The 17,442-nt window shown below is 41.6% G+C and overlaps 1 protein-coding gene across 6 annotated transcripts in view; it reads left to right on the plus strand.

The window, feature by feature from the left end:
* Window positions 1-4,525: 4,525 nt before the first annotated feature.
* Window positions 4,526-17,442, plus strand: part of TNRC6A (trinucleotide repeat containing adaptor 6A) — a 98,880-nt gene continuing 85,963 nt past the window's right edge. For 3 of the 6 annotated variants that reach the window (XM_054454160.2, XM_054454161.2, XM_054454162.2), the window contains exons 1-2: window positions 4,526-4,729; window positions 5,153-5,200. In XM_054454160.2, the coding sequence (XP_054310135.2) occupies window positions 4,725-4,729; window positions 5,153-5,200 (53 nt within the window). In that variant the 5' untranslated portion in view covers window positions 4,526-4,724. Of the gene's footprint in view, window positions 4,730-5,152; window positions 5,201-17,442 lie in introns of those variants that run through there. The other 3 variants (XM_063654088.1, XM_063654082.1, XM_063654087.1) reach the window with 3 other exon arrangements.

A 17,442-nucleotide genomic window follows, 5' to 3' on the forward strand; every position in this document is an offset into this window, starting at 1 on the left:
CTTGTTTCTGGTTCCATTCCTAATGGATTGATGCAAGTAAAATGAAAATGACAACACTAGCATGTTCATTTATTTATTTATTGAGAAAAGGTCTCACTCTGTTACCCAGACTGGAGTGCAGTAGCATTATCTTGGCTTACTGCAACCTACCCCCCACCCCAGGCTCAAGTGATCCTCCCACCTCAGCCTCCTGAGTAGCTGGGATTACAGATGCACACCACCACACCTGGCTAATTTTTGTATTTCTAGTGGAGATGGGGTTTTGCCATGTTGCCCAGGCTAATCTCGAACTCCTGAGCTCCAGCAATCCATTTGCCTCGGTCTGGCAGATTTAAAGCCAAATACAATATGAAGCCTGTTTCCCTCCGCACTGATAACCCACAATTGTAACCATAAATGTAACCCTCCGGCCTGAGACCCCTCCTTTCCCCCTCCCCAGCTCCTCTCTCCATTCTCAGGTGAAGCTTTACATTTTCAAAGAAACGTTCTTTGTTGCACAGTCAATGTTGTGTTCCTTTGTTTTACACTTTCTTAGAGCAACATTCCTATCCTTCTGTGAACTTGCCATAGTTTGTAATTATACAGTTTTTGTTTGCTTAAGAAAAAAAAGAAAAATCAGCCAGGCACAGTGGCTCATGCCTATAATCCCAGCCCTTTGGGAGGCCGAGGCGGGTGAATCACTTGAGGTCAGGACTTCGAGACCAGCCTGGCCAACATGGTGAAACCCCATCTCTACTAAAAATACAAAAATTAGCTGGGTGTAGTGGCACACGTCTGTAATCCTAGCTGCTGGAGAGGCTGAAGCAAGGGAATCGCTTGAACCCAGGAGGCAGAGGTTGCAGTGAGCCCAGATCATGCCACTGCACTCCAGCCTGGGTGACAGAGCGAGACTATGTCTAAAAAAAAAAAAAAAAACAAATCTGTCTGTCTTGCTAGACTTAATCCACCATAGCAGTTCCTCACAAGAACCGGAGAAGCCAGTCCTAGCACAGTGCCTGGCACACAGTAGGTGCTCAATAAATATTGTGTGAGTGAATTGTCATTTTGACATTCAGGGGTACACAGGTGAGACAATGGTTAAGGTTTAAATTTGAGAGTCATCTGCATTCAGAGAGTACTTAAATACAAGAGAATAAATGAGATTACCTATCCTAAAGAGAAAGTAGAGAAGGGGGAAGAACAGAAGTCTGGAACAAAGCCTTGGGAGTGGGGAGATCTCCAACATTTATTTGATATAAAACAGAAGATGTTAGCAAAAGATATAAAAAAAAAATGGCTAGAGAGGTAAAAAGAACTCCAGAAGAATATACTGTCAAGATGGCCTAGCAAAGAGATTCTCTTAAGAAGGAGGGAGTGTTAGGTTGTGGCAAATGTAGCTAAGAAGTAAATCAAGATGAGGACAGACATGTTTCCATTGAGTTTGGCACCCTCAAAGTCACTTGCGACCTTCATAAGAGCAGTTTGGAGGAGGGATGGGGATACCAGGTTAAAGAGAGCTGGGACAAGGAGGAAAGCCAGTGGAAGGTGCTTGTGTTGAACACTTTCCCAAGAAAGCATTGCTGGGAACGAGAGCAGAAAAATGGAGCTGGAGAGGAATGACGCATCAAGGGAGTTTTGGACTTTTTGCTTTTTAATGAAAGTTACTAGAGTTTGTGTGGTGATGGGAAATATTCAGTAGAGAATGATTATTTAGTAAAAAGAAAAGATAGTAACAGGAAAAGATCCCTTAGAGGGTCCCACATAAGGAATCAGTGCTGATCTTATATTGTCATTTTTCTTCGATGTATGCACCAAGTTTAAGTAAGAGATAATTTAAAAGTGACCAGCATGACCTCATATAGAACACTCTACATTGCAGCCGAGGAGGGCTCAGATGGGATGTCCAATTACTGTCAACAAACCTTCTGGAAATCACATCATTTTTTTTTTCCCCAAGGTGGAGTTTCACTCTTGTTGCCCAGGCTAGAGTGCAATGGCATGATCTCGGCTCACTGCAACCTCTGCCTCCTGGGTTCAAGCGATTCTCCTGCCTCAGCCTCCTGATTAGCTGGGATTACAGGCATGCGCCACTATGCCTGGCTAATTTTTTATTTTTAGTAGAGGCCGGGTTTCATCATGTTGGCCAGGTTGGTCTCAAACTCCTGACCTCAGATGATCCGCCCACTTCGGCCTCCCAAAGTGCTGGGATTACAGGCATGAGCCACCGTGCCTGGCCAAGAAATCATACCTTATTAGCTCCTCTGGAGCTGGGAATTAGTTCCAGGCTTTCTCAACCTTGGTGCTATGGGCATTTTGGTTCAGATACTCCAGTGTTGTAGTGGACTGTCCTACGCATCGTAGAATATTTAGCAGAATCCTTGGTCTGTAGCTATCAGATACCAATCAGTAGCATCCAGTGTGACAACCAAAAAGTTCATTGCTAAATGTCCCCAGTGGTAGGGATGGGGGCAACATTGTCCCAATTAAGAATCACTGAGTTATTAAAACCCAAAAAAGTCTAATAAAAAAAAATCAGCCAATCTTAACAGCTGTGCAAATGTTGATAAATATGACTGTTTTCATTGCCTTATGTTGTTGTGAAAAATTATTCCTAAACCTGGTATGAAAGCATATTGTGCCATACGTATATGTTCATATTTTTAAACTCCTAACGAAATACCGTAGTAACTTTTTAAACATTTTAAGTAGAAAGGATTATGAAAGAAAAACAAATATGTGTGTAGGTAAGTGAACCTCAGGGATGATAGCAGGAAAAGGAAAGTCACTAGCATTTATTCGGTGCCCACTACGTTTTATATTTTGTAAACCTGATTTTTTTTTTCAAAAAAGTGTTTTTTATATGCTCATCGCAAAAAAGAAAAAAACAGATACACTAAAAGAAGAAAATGAAAGAAGTCACAATCAGTTAACGTTTTGGTGCATATGTTTCATGACTTTCTGTGCATTCATTCACTAGCTTAACCTATCAGAGAGGACACGAACCCAACATGTCTAGGGAAGTTTTGTTTGTTTTTAACGGGAGAGATTCAAGCATGTTGTAAAGCCAGTTGAAGCTGGGCGCGGTGGCTCACGCCTGTAATCCCAACACCTTGGGAGGCCGAGGCGGGCGTTCACCTGAGGTCAGGAGTTCAAGACCAGCCTGGCCAACATGACGAAACCCCGTCATTACTAAAAATACAAAAATAGCTGGGCGCAGTGGTGCGCGTCTGTAATCCCAGCTACTCGGGAGACTAAGGCAGGAGAATTGCTTGAACCCGGGAGGCGGAGGTTGCGGTGAACGGAGATCGCGCCACTGCACTCCAGCCTGGGAGACAGAGCGAGACTCTGCCTAAAAATAATAATAATATAATTTAAAAAATTAAAAAAAATAAAGCCAGTTGAAGGACTTAGGTTAGAAAAAGGAGAATGGGATGATCCACAGAGTGGGGTTTCTGAGAAAGTAAAGGTTATAGATTTTAAGCACAGAGGAGGAATTATCTTTAAATTAGAAGAAAAAGCATGATGAGAGGTTGGAAAGAACACACGCAAGTGAAAATATGTATCTTACTGTATCTACATGTATGTGTATTGTTGTATCTACCTGCAGATATATATGTCTTATTGTATCTACATGTAGGTATGTATGTATACTTTTAATGTACACATATGCATCTGTGTCTACATATATACATATCTTAGTCTATCTACATGTATGTATCTTACTGTGTCTACACTAAGATGTTTCTTATTGTGTGAGCTACGTTGGAACCTGCTTTTTCATTTATTCTATTGCAACCATTTCCCCCATGCCGGGATTATTCCTCCACATCATTTTTACAGTGTCCTAATACATGCCAGTAACTGTTTTTGAAGCCATCTAGCAGCGCTGGACATTTTGGCTGTTTGCAATTTTTCACCATCATCAATACCACAGCTTAGTATCTCGATGGTGAAATATTTGCAGATACCCAGAATTATTTCCTGAGCAGAAAATCCGTGCAGGCGGAACTGCTGAGTCAAAGGTCGGTGGATAAAAATCGCTTTTAAGCCTCACAACCCGCCTCAGGTATGCATTCTTTACCTGAGGAGGAACAGAGAAGCAGAGAGGTTAAATAACTGGCCCAAGGTCAAAAATAATTAGAAGTGGCTGAATTCAAAAGCCGCGCGGGCTCATCAGACTGCGTTTGGGGTAAAATTTGCGTTTTAGGCAATTTTTTTTTTTTTTGGCGTGTGTCAGTGGGGGAGGGGCCGGGCGGCGGGTAGGAAACTTGTGTCGCAGCAAAGAAGGAGGAGGGGAGGGACTCCCCTCCTCGATCAGACCGGAGCCGGCCGCACCGAAAAAGGTTGGGCTCGGGGCTCCGCAGGCCCCCCCAGCCACTCCGCTGGGCGCCTCGGAGGCTGTGACCTCCACGGAGGTCCGGCCGGGTGCAGCGTGACACGCCGGGGCGGTTGCCAAGGACCTGCCCAGTCTGCGGGTCCAGTTGCTAGGGCCTCCATCTTGGGGGCCAGTGGCCGTGGCGCCCCCGGAAGGGGTTGCCGAGTGGGGCATTCACTTCCGGTCTGGGGCCTGCGGCGGCGGCGGTGTCGGCGGCGGCGGCGGCGGCGGCGGCGGCGGCGGCGGCAGCGGGTCGGTGTAGAAAATGGCGCTGGTGCAGCGGCTCGGGCCTCTCCCCGCGGCGCTGCGGAGGGCTTGAGGCTCGCGAGCCTCCTTCGCCGCGCCCCACTTGCTCGTGCACTTTACACACATGAGGTGAGCGGAACAAGGGCCTCCCTCCAGGCGGGAGGAGCCGCAGGCGCTGCCGCAGGGCCCGCAACCGCGGCGGCGGCGGCGGCGGCAGAGGCGGCGGCGGCGCCGGGCGTCCCCGAGACTTCGGGCCTCGGCGGGAGGGCGCAGGCTGCGTTGCTGCGGAGGCCGGGCGGGCGGCCCGGGGGAGCTTCGCTGCGCCGCGCCGCGCCGCGCCGCGGGGGCCGGGCCGGGGTTGCGCCTCGCCCGCGTCGCGGGACCGCAGTCCGGGCTGCAGCTCCGCAGCTTTGTGAGTCCCCCTCCCCCCGTCCTCTCCCCTCCCCCATCCGGTCCCGGCGCGAGCCTCTGCCGCAGCAGCTCCGTTTTCACGCGCATCTCGTTTTTGTGTGTGTGTTTTTGTTTTGTTTTTGTTTTTGTTTTTTGTTTCAGAGAATTGGAAGCTAAAGCTACCAAAGACGTAGAAAGAAATCTTAGCAGGTAAGATGGGCGAGCTTTCCATCTCCCGCCCCACGATAATCGTATATTTCTACTCCGATTCGCCCTTTCTGGGTTAAGAAGTTCCCCCGTGACATTTTCTTCCGCACCCGGAGAGCAGACATTCGGGAGAAACGGCTTGGGGGAATACTGGAGGGATTGCGGGGAGATGCGTAATTACGCGTGTGTTTCTTTCTTTAAAAAAAAAAAAAAAAAAAGCGCAAAGCAATTCTTGTAAACTTAGTTAAAGCATTCTCACCCTTTTAGAATTTAATTAGGGGACTTGTGCATTAATTACTATTGTAAATGGTTGCAGGCATTGTGTGACTCATGATTGAGGCGGCCCTTATGGCGGGCTGTCAAACTGTTTTGGCTTCCCCGTTATTACTTTGTAGCTCAAATTGTTGCTTTTATAAAAAGATACTATGTGTTCGCATTTCCCCCCACCCCCCCATACATTGTAGTCAGGCGGATTCTGTTGCATTGGAAACAGTTTTGTCCTTGAACTTTACCAAGCATGAGCTGCGTTTTGTTTTCCTTTGAAACTCCATTTCTGTCCATGTTCGGTGTGTGCTCTTTTTATCAGCTGGTAAAATAATTAAAAATCTTTTCTCCAGAAGAGGTTATCGTTCCTGTTGGGCCCTGCTGCTTTTGCATCACCGCGAAGGGAGAATTTTTTTTTGTTTTTTTAAACGATGTCTTTATGGAATGGAAATATTTAGCTTCATTGAGCTGTAATTGCTTAAGCATCAAGGAATTGTACTGTATTTAACTCCTTTTCACATTCATTTTCTTTCCTACCGTCTTTTCCTTTTTTATTCACCTTTTTCTTTTGCATCATATTGGGACACTCAGGGAAACTTAGCCAATTAACCAAATCCGTGAAAGCTTTATTTTTTTCTTTGTTTTCACTTGTTGAAAATAAAATAAAATTTCTCCTATCTCAGATTTTAACGTAGTCTGCTCTTGACGATTGCGGGTTTTAGGTTTACGTTGGGGGTTTTTAACACTCACATTTCAAATCGTCTGAATATTTTGCACCGTGTAGAATTGTTCCAAATCGCTGGCCTATTGAGTTTCATACGATACTAATCTGTTCAGGTGATCGTTAAAGAATGTGTTCAGATTGTGAAGGATAGGCATCATTGGTTTACCCAGTAAGGGATTCTCTGTTACTCAAAATAATTATGGGATCATTTAAAGGAAATTAAGTCTGACATCACTGACTATTTGTGGTATATTTACATAAATTTTGTCAAAATCTAGTAAGGAAATGTTAAGATATGAAACCATTAAGGAAAACAGGTTGAGCCATTAAGGTGTAATATCAGCAGAACAGATCTTAGAGGTCTGTTTCTCCTTCCGTTTTTGTTTTGTCAGGTAACTATATCAGTATAATTCCTATGAAGGTGATCTAGTACTTAATTAAAAATTGTCTGTGCCACAGGTATAATTTTAATATTAGGTAGAACTCGAGTCTCTGGGTTGACTATCAGAGTTTGAATTCTAGCTCTGCTACTTGCAATATGACCTTGACTCTTGGCAAGTCACTTAGCCTCTCTGTCCGATCTATAAAACGAGCGGCGTGGGCCAGCCAGTTGCTGAGGTCCGTTAGGCCCTTTGGGTTACATAAAAAGGAGTAAAGTGCTGTCCGTGTTCACAGAGGGCATGTACAGTCTAGTAGAAAGACTGTCATAAATGCATAAATAACAGTAGTACTAGGTAGATGACGTGGGAATCAAAAGATGCCATCCCATTCATGTGCTTGAGAATATTCAGTTGGTCAGAAGGCATGAAAGGAAAAACAAATATCAAAGAGATTGTAAGGCAATGTGTACTAAGGATCCAATGAGAGGGGAGCATTTCTTGCAGGTTAAAAGTGTTCTGAGGAAGGAGAGAGGTGATTAGTTGGGCAGATGCTTCCTTCATCTCCATCTCTAGCTGTGTTTCCCTTTTCACAAAAAAGAATGTATCTGTCTTTACCCATTAGTGCTCTCCCCAAGAAATCAAGGCATTGTATTCATTGAGTAACCATTTTTTGAGCATTTTCGATATTTCAACTGTGGGACTGGGCACTAAGCCAGGGAAGAATGTAAGTAGTTAAATTTATTGATTGCTTACTATGTGCCTGACACACTTTTCCTGAGATTTTACATGGACTGATCTGATCCTTGAAAAACCCTGTGAGGTAGGTAGTATTATTATCTCCGTTTTACAGATGAAGAATTTGATGTATAAAGAGGTTAAGTAACTTGGAGGAGACCATATCACTGGTAATTGGAGTAACTTTTTAGGCTTTGAACTTGAAAAATTTGAAAATTTCTTCTGGTAGGCAGAACCCACAGATGCATGCAATACTTCTAGATCAGTTTTTTAATCTGGGCACTTGACATTTTGGACCAGATAATTTATTATTGTGAGGGTTGTTCTGTGCATCACAGGATGTTCAGCATCCGCAGTAGCACTCCCTGTCCAGTTGTGACAATCAAAAATGCTTCCAGATATTGCTAGATGTCCCTGGGAGTGGTGCAGAATCAACCCTGGATGAGAACCACTGCTCTAGATCTTCATTAGGAATTGTAACGTGAAAGCCTCCAAACTTTTAGATGTTGGGTTAATTTAAACATCTTTTGGCCGAGTGCTGTGGCTCACACCTACAATCCCAGCACTTTGGGAGGCCAAGGTGGGTGGATTGCTTGAGGTCAGCAGTTCGAGACCAGCCTGGCCAACATAGTGAAACCCCATTTTTACTAAAAATACAAAAATTAATTGGGCGTGGTGGCATGCGCCTGTATTCCCAGCTACCCGGGAGGCTGAGGCAGGAGAATCACTTGAACCCTGGGGGCGGAGAGCCGAGATTGTGCCACTGCACTCCAGCCTACTTGACAGAGTGAAACTCTGTGTGAAAAAAGAAAAAAAAAAATCTTTTAATAACATGGAAGCCTAGACCTCAATTTGGAAGCTCTCTAGATCCTCAATTTGGAAGCTCTGGTTTCTGAATGTCAGAGATGTGTTGCCATTCTCCTTTTCCTCTGCTAAGCTGCAAATCCTCAAGACAGTGTGCCTGGTAGCCAGTGCCAGTTAAACAACATTGGCACAAGAAATAAATTTAGTTTACTGTCATAGGTAAACTGTCTTTTAAAATTCACAGTTGGCCATTAAAATTGTCACATTATGTTAGTATCATGGGAGCCATAGTATCTACGTGAGGGCGATTACCATTAGAACTGAACTTTGAAGAATGGAATCAGTTTTGAAAGGCAGATAAAAGGGCATTGTAAGAACAACAACAGAAGTAAGGACACAAAAATCCAGAAAGTACAGGAGATTTTGATATTGCAGTGGGTAGTTGAGGTTATATAAGGTATTTGTAGCAAACTGGTTGAGGCCAGATATAGAGGTTCTTGAATGTCAGGTTGAAGAACTTGTGCATAAATTTTTAGGTATAGGAGCTATTGCATGCTTTTTGTTGGGTACTGATGTGATAGAATAATCTTCTGGTCTGGGATTACTAACCAGGTGTATTTATGGGAGAAAACTAGCAATCTAGGCAAGAAGCAATGGAGGCCTGAATTGAAGTGGTGGCAAAAAGAGGTGAGTGAGGCTGGACCCAGTGGCTAACGCCTGTAATCCCAGCATTCTGGGAGGCCAAGGCAGGAGGATTGAGCCCAGGAGTTTGAGACCAGCCTGTGCAACATGGTAAGACTGCCTCTACAAAAGAATTTGTAAAAATTAGCTGGGTGTGGTGGTGTGCACCTGTAGTCCCAGCTACTTGGAAGGCTGAGGTGGGAGGTTTGCTTGAGCCCAGCAGTTTGAGGCTTCAGTGAGCTGTTTGTGCCACTGCATTCCAGCCTGGGAAACAGAGTGAAACCCTGTCTCAAAGCAAAAAGAGAGAGAAAGGAAAAAGAAGATGAGTGGATAAGATACTGAGGAAGTAAGAATCTGGGATTTGACAGCTGATTAGGTGTCAGAGGAGTCAAAAATACATAGGAATCTTCATCGTGGGTGAATGAGAGTTTGACCCAACCTCTGAACAGAACAGAAGTCAGAGCAGAAGTAGGAGGCTGGGGAGAGAAGATGCTAAGTTACATTTTGCAGTTGTAAAAAAAAAAAATCTGCCAGTACTGGTCTAGACCAGTAGAACTCAATTGGTCTAGTCTGAAAAAATATTTTGGAGGCCAGAATCATAGAATCATTGAATATTTAGAGCTGGACTATGACTTTAGATAGAGATCAGCCAGCATTCTGACTTCTTCATTTCTCAAGTGAGAAAGCTGTGGTTGAAACAGATTCAGTAACTTACGCAAGTTTATATTCTCTATCAAGTGACACAGCTGGGATTTAAACAGGCCTTTTGACTCTTAATTCTAGTATTCTTCCCATTGTGCAGTATTTTATTTTATATTGCACAATAGATAAAATATAATTTTGGTTTCTCCTTTTTTATTCTAAAAGAGTAAAAGCAGTTATCTCAATATGTTATGTTCATTCTAGTGATGACTTTACTGTCATGTACTAAATGTGTTTTGTTTAAAGTAGAAGTTAACGTCACGTTATACTGATTTGTCCCCCCATAAACCAACTGTATGTCATCATATAACAAAAGTCGTTAAAGGTGCTATATACCATATAATGTTGCATCTAAACTGGGACACTTGTCTGAGATGCTTTTGCCTGGGACAAATGCTATATTAGAAATGACCAGGACTGGCCAGGTGCAGTGACTCACACGGGTAATCCCAGCACTTTGGGAGACTGAGGCACGTGGATCATTTGAGGTCAGGAATTCAAGACCAGCTTGGCCAACATGGTGAGACCCTGCCTCTACTAAAAATACAAAAATTAGCTGGGTGTTATGGCATGTGCCTGTAATCCCAGCTACTTGGGAGGCTGAGGCAGGAGAATCTGAACCTGGGAGGTGGAGGTTGCAGTGAGCTGAGATTGTGCCACTGTGCTCCAGCCTGGGCAACAGAGTGAAACTCTGTTTCGAAAGAAAGAAAAGAAGTGACTAGGACAGCAGGAGTAAAATCCCAAGGCATTAGGTCTCCGTAGCTAAGGTGGATCCCACTCATGCAATTCATCAACCTTTGTCTGAAAAAAAAAAATCTGATTTTGTTAAGCTTTTCTTTTGCTTTGCTGTGATATGGTTTGCAGGCAAGCACATGCATATTGCTATAGGTTGGTGTGAAAGTTAATGGTGGTTTTTGCTCATTTTTAATGTACCAACCCAGTACGCTTTTTTTCCAGCTTAATTTGGCAATTAGGTGGTAAATCACTTGATAGAATAAATTAATCACAAACTGTAAGCTTAATTTAAAAATGTGTAACAACCCTCTATGGAAAATTTGAATATAAACATCAAAAGAATACCATTCTGTAAGCTCTTTTGATTTTTGGCATCTGAAATGTCTGAAAGTATAAATTGCAAAACATCTTTACAATTTTAATGACAACTGCAAAAGTATTGCCCATGATTGGAAAGACCAAAATGGTATGCGTTATATGTATTCTGTTCAGACTGATGCATGATAAGTCTCTCACTGAAAAAACAGAAATCCCTATCTCATTTAAAAATTTTTAAAAATCGGCCAGGCACAGTGGCTCATGCCTGTAATCCCAGCACTTTGGGAGGCCGAGGTGGGCAGATCACTGGAGGTCGGGAGTTCGACACCAGCCTGACCAACATGGTGAAACCCCCATCTTTACTAAAAATACCAAAATTAGCCTGGCGTGGTGGCACATGCCTGTAATCCCAGCTACTTGGGAGGGTGAGGGAGGAGAATCACTTGAACCTGGGAGGCAAGGGTTGCAGTGAGCCGAAACTGCGCCATTGCACTCCAGCCTAGCCTGAGCACAAAAGCAAAACTCTGTCTCAAATAAATAAATAGTCAATCATTCTAACCTTAAGCAAAATTGGAAAAATGTTGCAACGAATACCTGTATCTCTTTACCTAGTTTTAGTGATTATTAATATTTTGCCACATTTGTTCTATCGTAACATTGCACACCAAAGTATGGCAGTAGTTATCTCACAGAATAAGGGCATTCTACCTGACAGCAATCAAATGCTCACCCACAGGAAGTTTAACTTTATAATACTGTCTGGTCCCTATTCAGATTTTCCCAATTTTCTCAATTTTTTTTAAAGTTATATTTGTTCTTTCACTTAATTCCTGTATCCTGGGTTGCATTTAGTTGTGTCTGAAGTTTCTCTTACGTTAGGAGCATTTTCCTGCCCTTTTCTGCTTCTCTCTTGACAATGACATTTTGGAATAGTCCAGTCTAGTTGTTTTTGCAGACTGAAATTTGCATTTTTTGGGTCTTGTCTGTATGATTAGGTTCAGGTTGACCCTTTCTGGCAGGAGTATCCCATAGGTGATGATGTGTTTGTCTTCAGTATTCCCTCCCCACAGCATTTTGAAGTAAATTAACTGAAAGGTTATCCAGTACTCTTACTTCTGCACTGACTTGGTGTTTCTTTCATTTTAGGAAATGCCAAACAATTGGTTTAAACTGAGATGTAATTTTAAATATTTGAGGTTACAGTAATTACAGGTCTTTGTATTTAAATCGATCGGCCATAATGATTACTGCTTTTATGAAGATTTATGCTGAAGGTAGCTCCCTTACTGTGGGACATAAAAGTTGCTTGTTTTCAGCTTTGACCAGTGATGAACTGATAACCTTGGTAGGAAAATGAAACACTGGGGCTGGGCTTGTAATACGCTTTCTTAAAAGAATGCCCCATTGAAATTAGAGTGGCACGGTGCTACCAGACCAAGGGTTCTCATCTCGATGCCACAGAGGGACCACAGGTGTTATGAAGTGGTTTGCAAAATTGAATGTATGCTAAAATAAAATAATAAAAATAAAAAAAAAACCCACAACAAAAGCAGATATGGTCCTTAGTGCTCATTAGATCTCAAAGGGTCATTACTCCTCAAAGATTAAGAAACTGCTTCTTTATGAGGAGGTTGTCAGAGGAGCTGAATAGTATCAATAAGAGGAAGATGTTTGAGATTCAAAAGGAAGTAATGTTCGACTAAGGCATAGCTTCTTTCCATCTTAAAAAAAAGCCACCCATGAAAATAAATATAGTTTAAATTTCCTATTTAAGATGTCTTATTTTAAAAATGATTTGCATACTCTGTGTGTTTGAGTTGGCTATGAAGGAGAAATCCTAGCATTTCCACTCTTGTAACTAGGGAAAAGCATTTTGAATTTTTAGCAGTAGTATATTATGTGATGATGACTCAGCTGACTTCCCTTTTCAAATGGAATGTTCAAAACAGATTGAAACCTGGTTGAGGAATTTTATACTTTGAACCTTACAAGATATTTTCTGCAAACAGTGACTGGATTTTGTATAATAACAAACAAGATTAAGCCAACTCAGTTGTTTTGCTGTTCTTATTAGTGGTTTTCAGTCAGGGAGCACTTATTGAGCAGTTTGCTGCAATAATATTGAATATTTTTAGAGTTATGACGTCTCCGTTTTGTTGACTTTGGTCCGTTCTTTCTCCCATTCTTTTGAAGTTTCCCTAAAACACATGTGTGCACAGACGGGAGAGAGTGGTAGTTAAGTATGTGCTGATTTTAAATGTCCTTTTAAATATCATTTATTCCTTGATAATTGACTGTATAACTGATGTAGGAGAAATATGTTTTATATGTTATTCCACTTGTGAATCTCTTTGCAATGTGAGGCATATAGTGAAAATCTTACAAAGATAGGGTCATAAAATGTGCATTCTCTACACTGCTGCAGGTTAATCGTCCTCGAGCCACGTTTCTGAGGCCTGTCAGTCACTCTTTCTGAGAAACCTTTGTTGGCTCCTCCCCAGTGACTCTGGAATTAAAGCCCAGACTCTTGATTTTTGCTCAGCTTATCAGTTTAGCACTATCCCTTCCACTTTTTGCCCTGTCCCTAACTTTTCCTTCTCTGAATGTACCTTTCAGTTTCTCTCAACTTTTAAATAACAGCTTTATTCAGATAAAATTCCCATATGATAAAATTCACCCTTTTAAAATCCACAAAGTATATGATTTAATGGTTTTTAGTATATTCACAGAGTTGTGCAGTCAGCACCACCATCTAATTCTAGAATTTTCACCCCTTCACCCAAAAACCCCATAATAGCAGCCACTCCCCATTTGTCCCTTCCACCCAGCCTCTGGCAACCACTAATCTACTTTCTGTTATAACTCTATGGATTTACCTATTTTCGTTTAAGTGGAATCATACTGTATGATTCTTTTGTACCTGACTTGTCTTATTTAGTGTAGTGTTTTCAAGGTTCATCCATCACGTCACATATATCCTTTATTCCTTTTTATGGGCAAATAAATTTCATTGTATGGTTATTGCGCATTTTGTTTGTCCGTTCATCAGTTAATGGGCATTTGGGCTGTTTTTACTTTGGGGCTATTATGAATAATATTGCTATGAACATTCATGTACAAATGTTTGTGTGGACATATGTTTTCAATTCTATTGGTTATATACCTGGGGTGGAATTGCTGGGTCATATGATAACTCTTTAACTTTTTGTTTGTGTTGTTTTGTTTTGTTTTTGAGATGGACTCCCTCTGTTGCCCAGGCTGAAGTTCAGTGGCGCAATCTCCACTCACTGCAACCTCCCACCTCCCAGGCTCAAGCCATCCTCCCACCTCTGCCTCCCAGATAGCTGGGACTGCAGGTGCATGCCACCACACCTGGCTAATTTTTTGTGTATTTTGTAGAGATAGGGTTTCACTGTGTTGCTCAGGCTCTATTTAACTTTTTGAGGAACTACCAGACTGTTTGCAAAGCAGCTGCACAGTTCTACATTCTCATCAGCCATGTATGGAGGCACTAGTTTCTCCACATCCTTTCCATTGCCAGCATTTGTTAGGGTTCTTGTTTCTGATTTTAGCTATCCTAATGGATGTAAAGTGGTATCTCATTATGGTTTTGATTTACATTTTCCTAATGGCTAATGATGATTAGCATCTTTTCATGTCCTTATTGGCCATTCGTATATCTGATCTGAGAAGCGGCCATTCAGATTCTTCTCCCATCTTTAAATTAGGTGATATTTTTTGTCATTGAAGAAGGTCTTTATATAGCTTAGATACAAGTCCCTTATTAGATATATGATTTACAGGTATTTTTTCCTATTTTGTGGCTTTTCTTTTCACTTTTTTTTTTGAGACGGAGTCTCGCTCTGTCACCCAGGCTGGAGTGCAGTGGCATGATCTCAGCTCACTGCAAACTCCACCTGCCAGGTTCAAGCGTTTCTCCTCCCTCAGCCTCCTGAGTAGCTGGGATTACAAGTACCCGCTACCACGCCCAACTAATTTTTGTATTTTTAATAGAGACAGAATTTCACCATGTTGGCCAGGCCAGCCTTGAACTCCTGACCTCAAATGATCCACCCGCCTCTGCCTCCCACAGTGCTAGGATTACAGACATGAGCCACCGCGTGCAGCCTCTTTTCACTTTCTTGATGAAGTCCCTTGAAGCACAAAAATTTAAAATTTTGTAAATCTAGTTTACCAGTATTTTTTTCTGTTACTTGTGTTGTTGGCAACAAATCCAAGATCACAAAGGTTTACTTGTATTCTAATAATTTTATAGTTTTAGTTCTTAACGTTTAGTTCTGTAATTCATTTTGAATTAAGTTTTGCGTATGGCATGAGGGCTCCAATGTCATTCTCGTTACGTAACTATCCAGTTATTCCAGCTTCATTTGTTGAAAAGACTTTCATCTTGGCACCCTGTTGAAGGTCACTTGATCATAAAATGAAGAATTATTTCTGGACTCTTAATTCTATTCTGTTGATACTATGTGTTCATCATTATGCCACTTCCACACTGTCTTGATTACTTCAGCTTTGTTGTAGTAAGTTTGGAATCAGTATGAGCCTTCCTTCAAGATTGCATTGGCTGGATAACCAGAGACTAATTATTAAAAAAAAAAAATTTTAAAGATTGCATTGACTATTCTGGTTGCATTTCTATGTGAATTTTTGGATCAGCTTGTCAATTTCAGCAAAAAGGCAGCTGAGATTTTGATAGGAACAGTATTGAATATGTAGGCCAGTGTGGACAGTATTGCATTTTATAATATTAAGTCTTCCAGTTCACAAACATGGAATCTTTTTCTATTTATTTAGGTCTTTAATTGTTTTCAAGGATGTTGTGTAGTTTTCAGTGTGTAATTGTGCTTCTTTTGTGGAATTTATTCCTTAAACTTTTTGATGCTATTGTAGGTGGAATTGTTTTCTTGATTTACTTTTTGGGTTGTCCACTGCTACTGTATAGAAATACAGTAGTTTTTTTTAAAGTTTTTTAAAAATTGTGAAACACATAAAATTTACCATCTTATCCATTTTAAATGATGTAGTTTGGTGGCATTAAGTCCATTCACATTGTTGTGCAGCCATCACCACCGTCCATCTCTGCAACTCTTCATCTTGTAAAATGGAAACTCTGTACCCGTTAAATCATAACTCCCTATTGTCTTCAGCTCTTGGCAGCCACCATTCCATCTTCTGTCTCTGTGCATTTGATTATTCTAGATACCTCATTAGTGGAGTCATAGAGTGTCCTTTTGTGACTGGCTTATTTCACTTAGCATAGTGTCCTCAAGATTTGTCCATATTGTAGCGTGTGTCAGCCAATTGATTTTTGTATGTTGATACTGTGTTCTGTAGCTGTGCTGAAAATGTTCATTAGTTCCAGTAGTCTTTATGTATATGGATTCATTAGGACTTTCTGTGTACAAGAGCCTGTCATCTGTGAATAGATAGTTTTACATCTTCTTTTCCAATTTTGGTGCATGCTCACTCACACATGCACTCTCTTTTTTCTGACTGGAACCTCCAGCCCAATGTTGAATAGGAAGTGGCAAGATCAGACATCCTTGTCTTGTTCCTAATCTTGAGGAAAAGTATGCAGTCTTTATCATTATGTATGTTGTGAACTGTGGGCCTTTATCCGGTTAAGGAAGTTTTCTTTTATTCCTATTTTGAGTGTTTTTGTCTTGTAAAAGGATACTGGGTTTTGTCAGATGCTTTTTCTGTGTCTCTTGATATCATCATGTAGCTTTGTCCTTCATTCTGTTAACATGGTATATTTCGTTGATTTTCATGTTAAACCAACCTTGCATTCCTGGCATAAATCCACTTTGTGTAGTCCTGTTTGTTTGTTGCTAGATTTGGTTTGTTAGTCTTCTGTTGAGGAGTTTTATGTTTGTATTCATAAGGGTTATTGGCCTATAGATTTATCTTTTGATACCTTGGTTCTCTTTTGGTACCTGGTACCTGATTTGCTCTGGTTTGCAATCCGGGACCTTTAGGTGTTGGTATTGCGTCCACCTAATTCTGCATTGTACAATAATAATTGTTTTTATGTATTCAGTTTTATTTTCTACTGTATGCACTTCCTCCTTTGGTTGCAACCTTCTTTGCATCCTAACCTTAGCTTAGTGCAGTGCTTTGTGCCTAGTCTCTCATGGCTAGCAATTAGTGTACACTTTTTACATTTTATTTATTTATTTTTTTGGGGACATGGTCTTTCTCTGTTGCCTAGGCTGGAATACAGTGGCGTGATCATGGCTCACTGTAGCATTGAATTCTTGGGCTCAGGTGATCCTCGTGCTTCAGCCTCCTGAGTAGCTGGGACTACAGGCATGTGCCACTGTACCTGGCTAATTTTTTAATTTTTGTAGAGACAGGGTCTTGCTATGTTGCCCAGGTTTGTCTCAAACTCCTGGCCTCGAGTGATCCTACCACCTTGGCCTTCCAAAGCAGTGGGATTACAGGTGTAAGCCACCACACCTAGTCCCACTGTACACTTTTTACGTGCATCTGTTAAGTACTTCATCTGCATTACCCAATTAAATCTTCACAACCACCCATTGAGGGAGGTACAATTTGAGACATCTCATAAATTAGATGATGAAGGCTTCAGAGAAATAAAATAAATTGCTTAAGGTTACACACGTAGATGGTGGAACTGAGGTTTAAGACCACTTCTATTTGACATTTGGACCTAGGGGTCTTCACTGCATGCTATGCTGCCTAGGAAATGCTTGTTCGAATAGATTGGAATTGAACTGGTCCTTAAAAGAGAAGTAACATATGGATAAGAGTAAGAATTAAGAGTGCATTTTTGGCAGTGGTGTTGGGGTTACAGTGTTAGTAAAGGCAAGGAAGCAGGAATTGGAATCTAATTAGAGTGCCCAGTGACAGGGAGTATT

The sequence above is a fragment of the Pongo pygmaeus genome, chromosome 18 (genome assembly GCF_028885625.2).
Source record: "Pongo pygmaeus isolate AG05252 chromosome 18, NHGRI_mPonPyg2-v2.0_pri, whole genome shotgun sequence".
Lineage (NCBI taxonomy): Eukaryota > Metazoa > Chordata > Mammalia > Primates > Hominidae > Pongo > Pongo pygmaeus.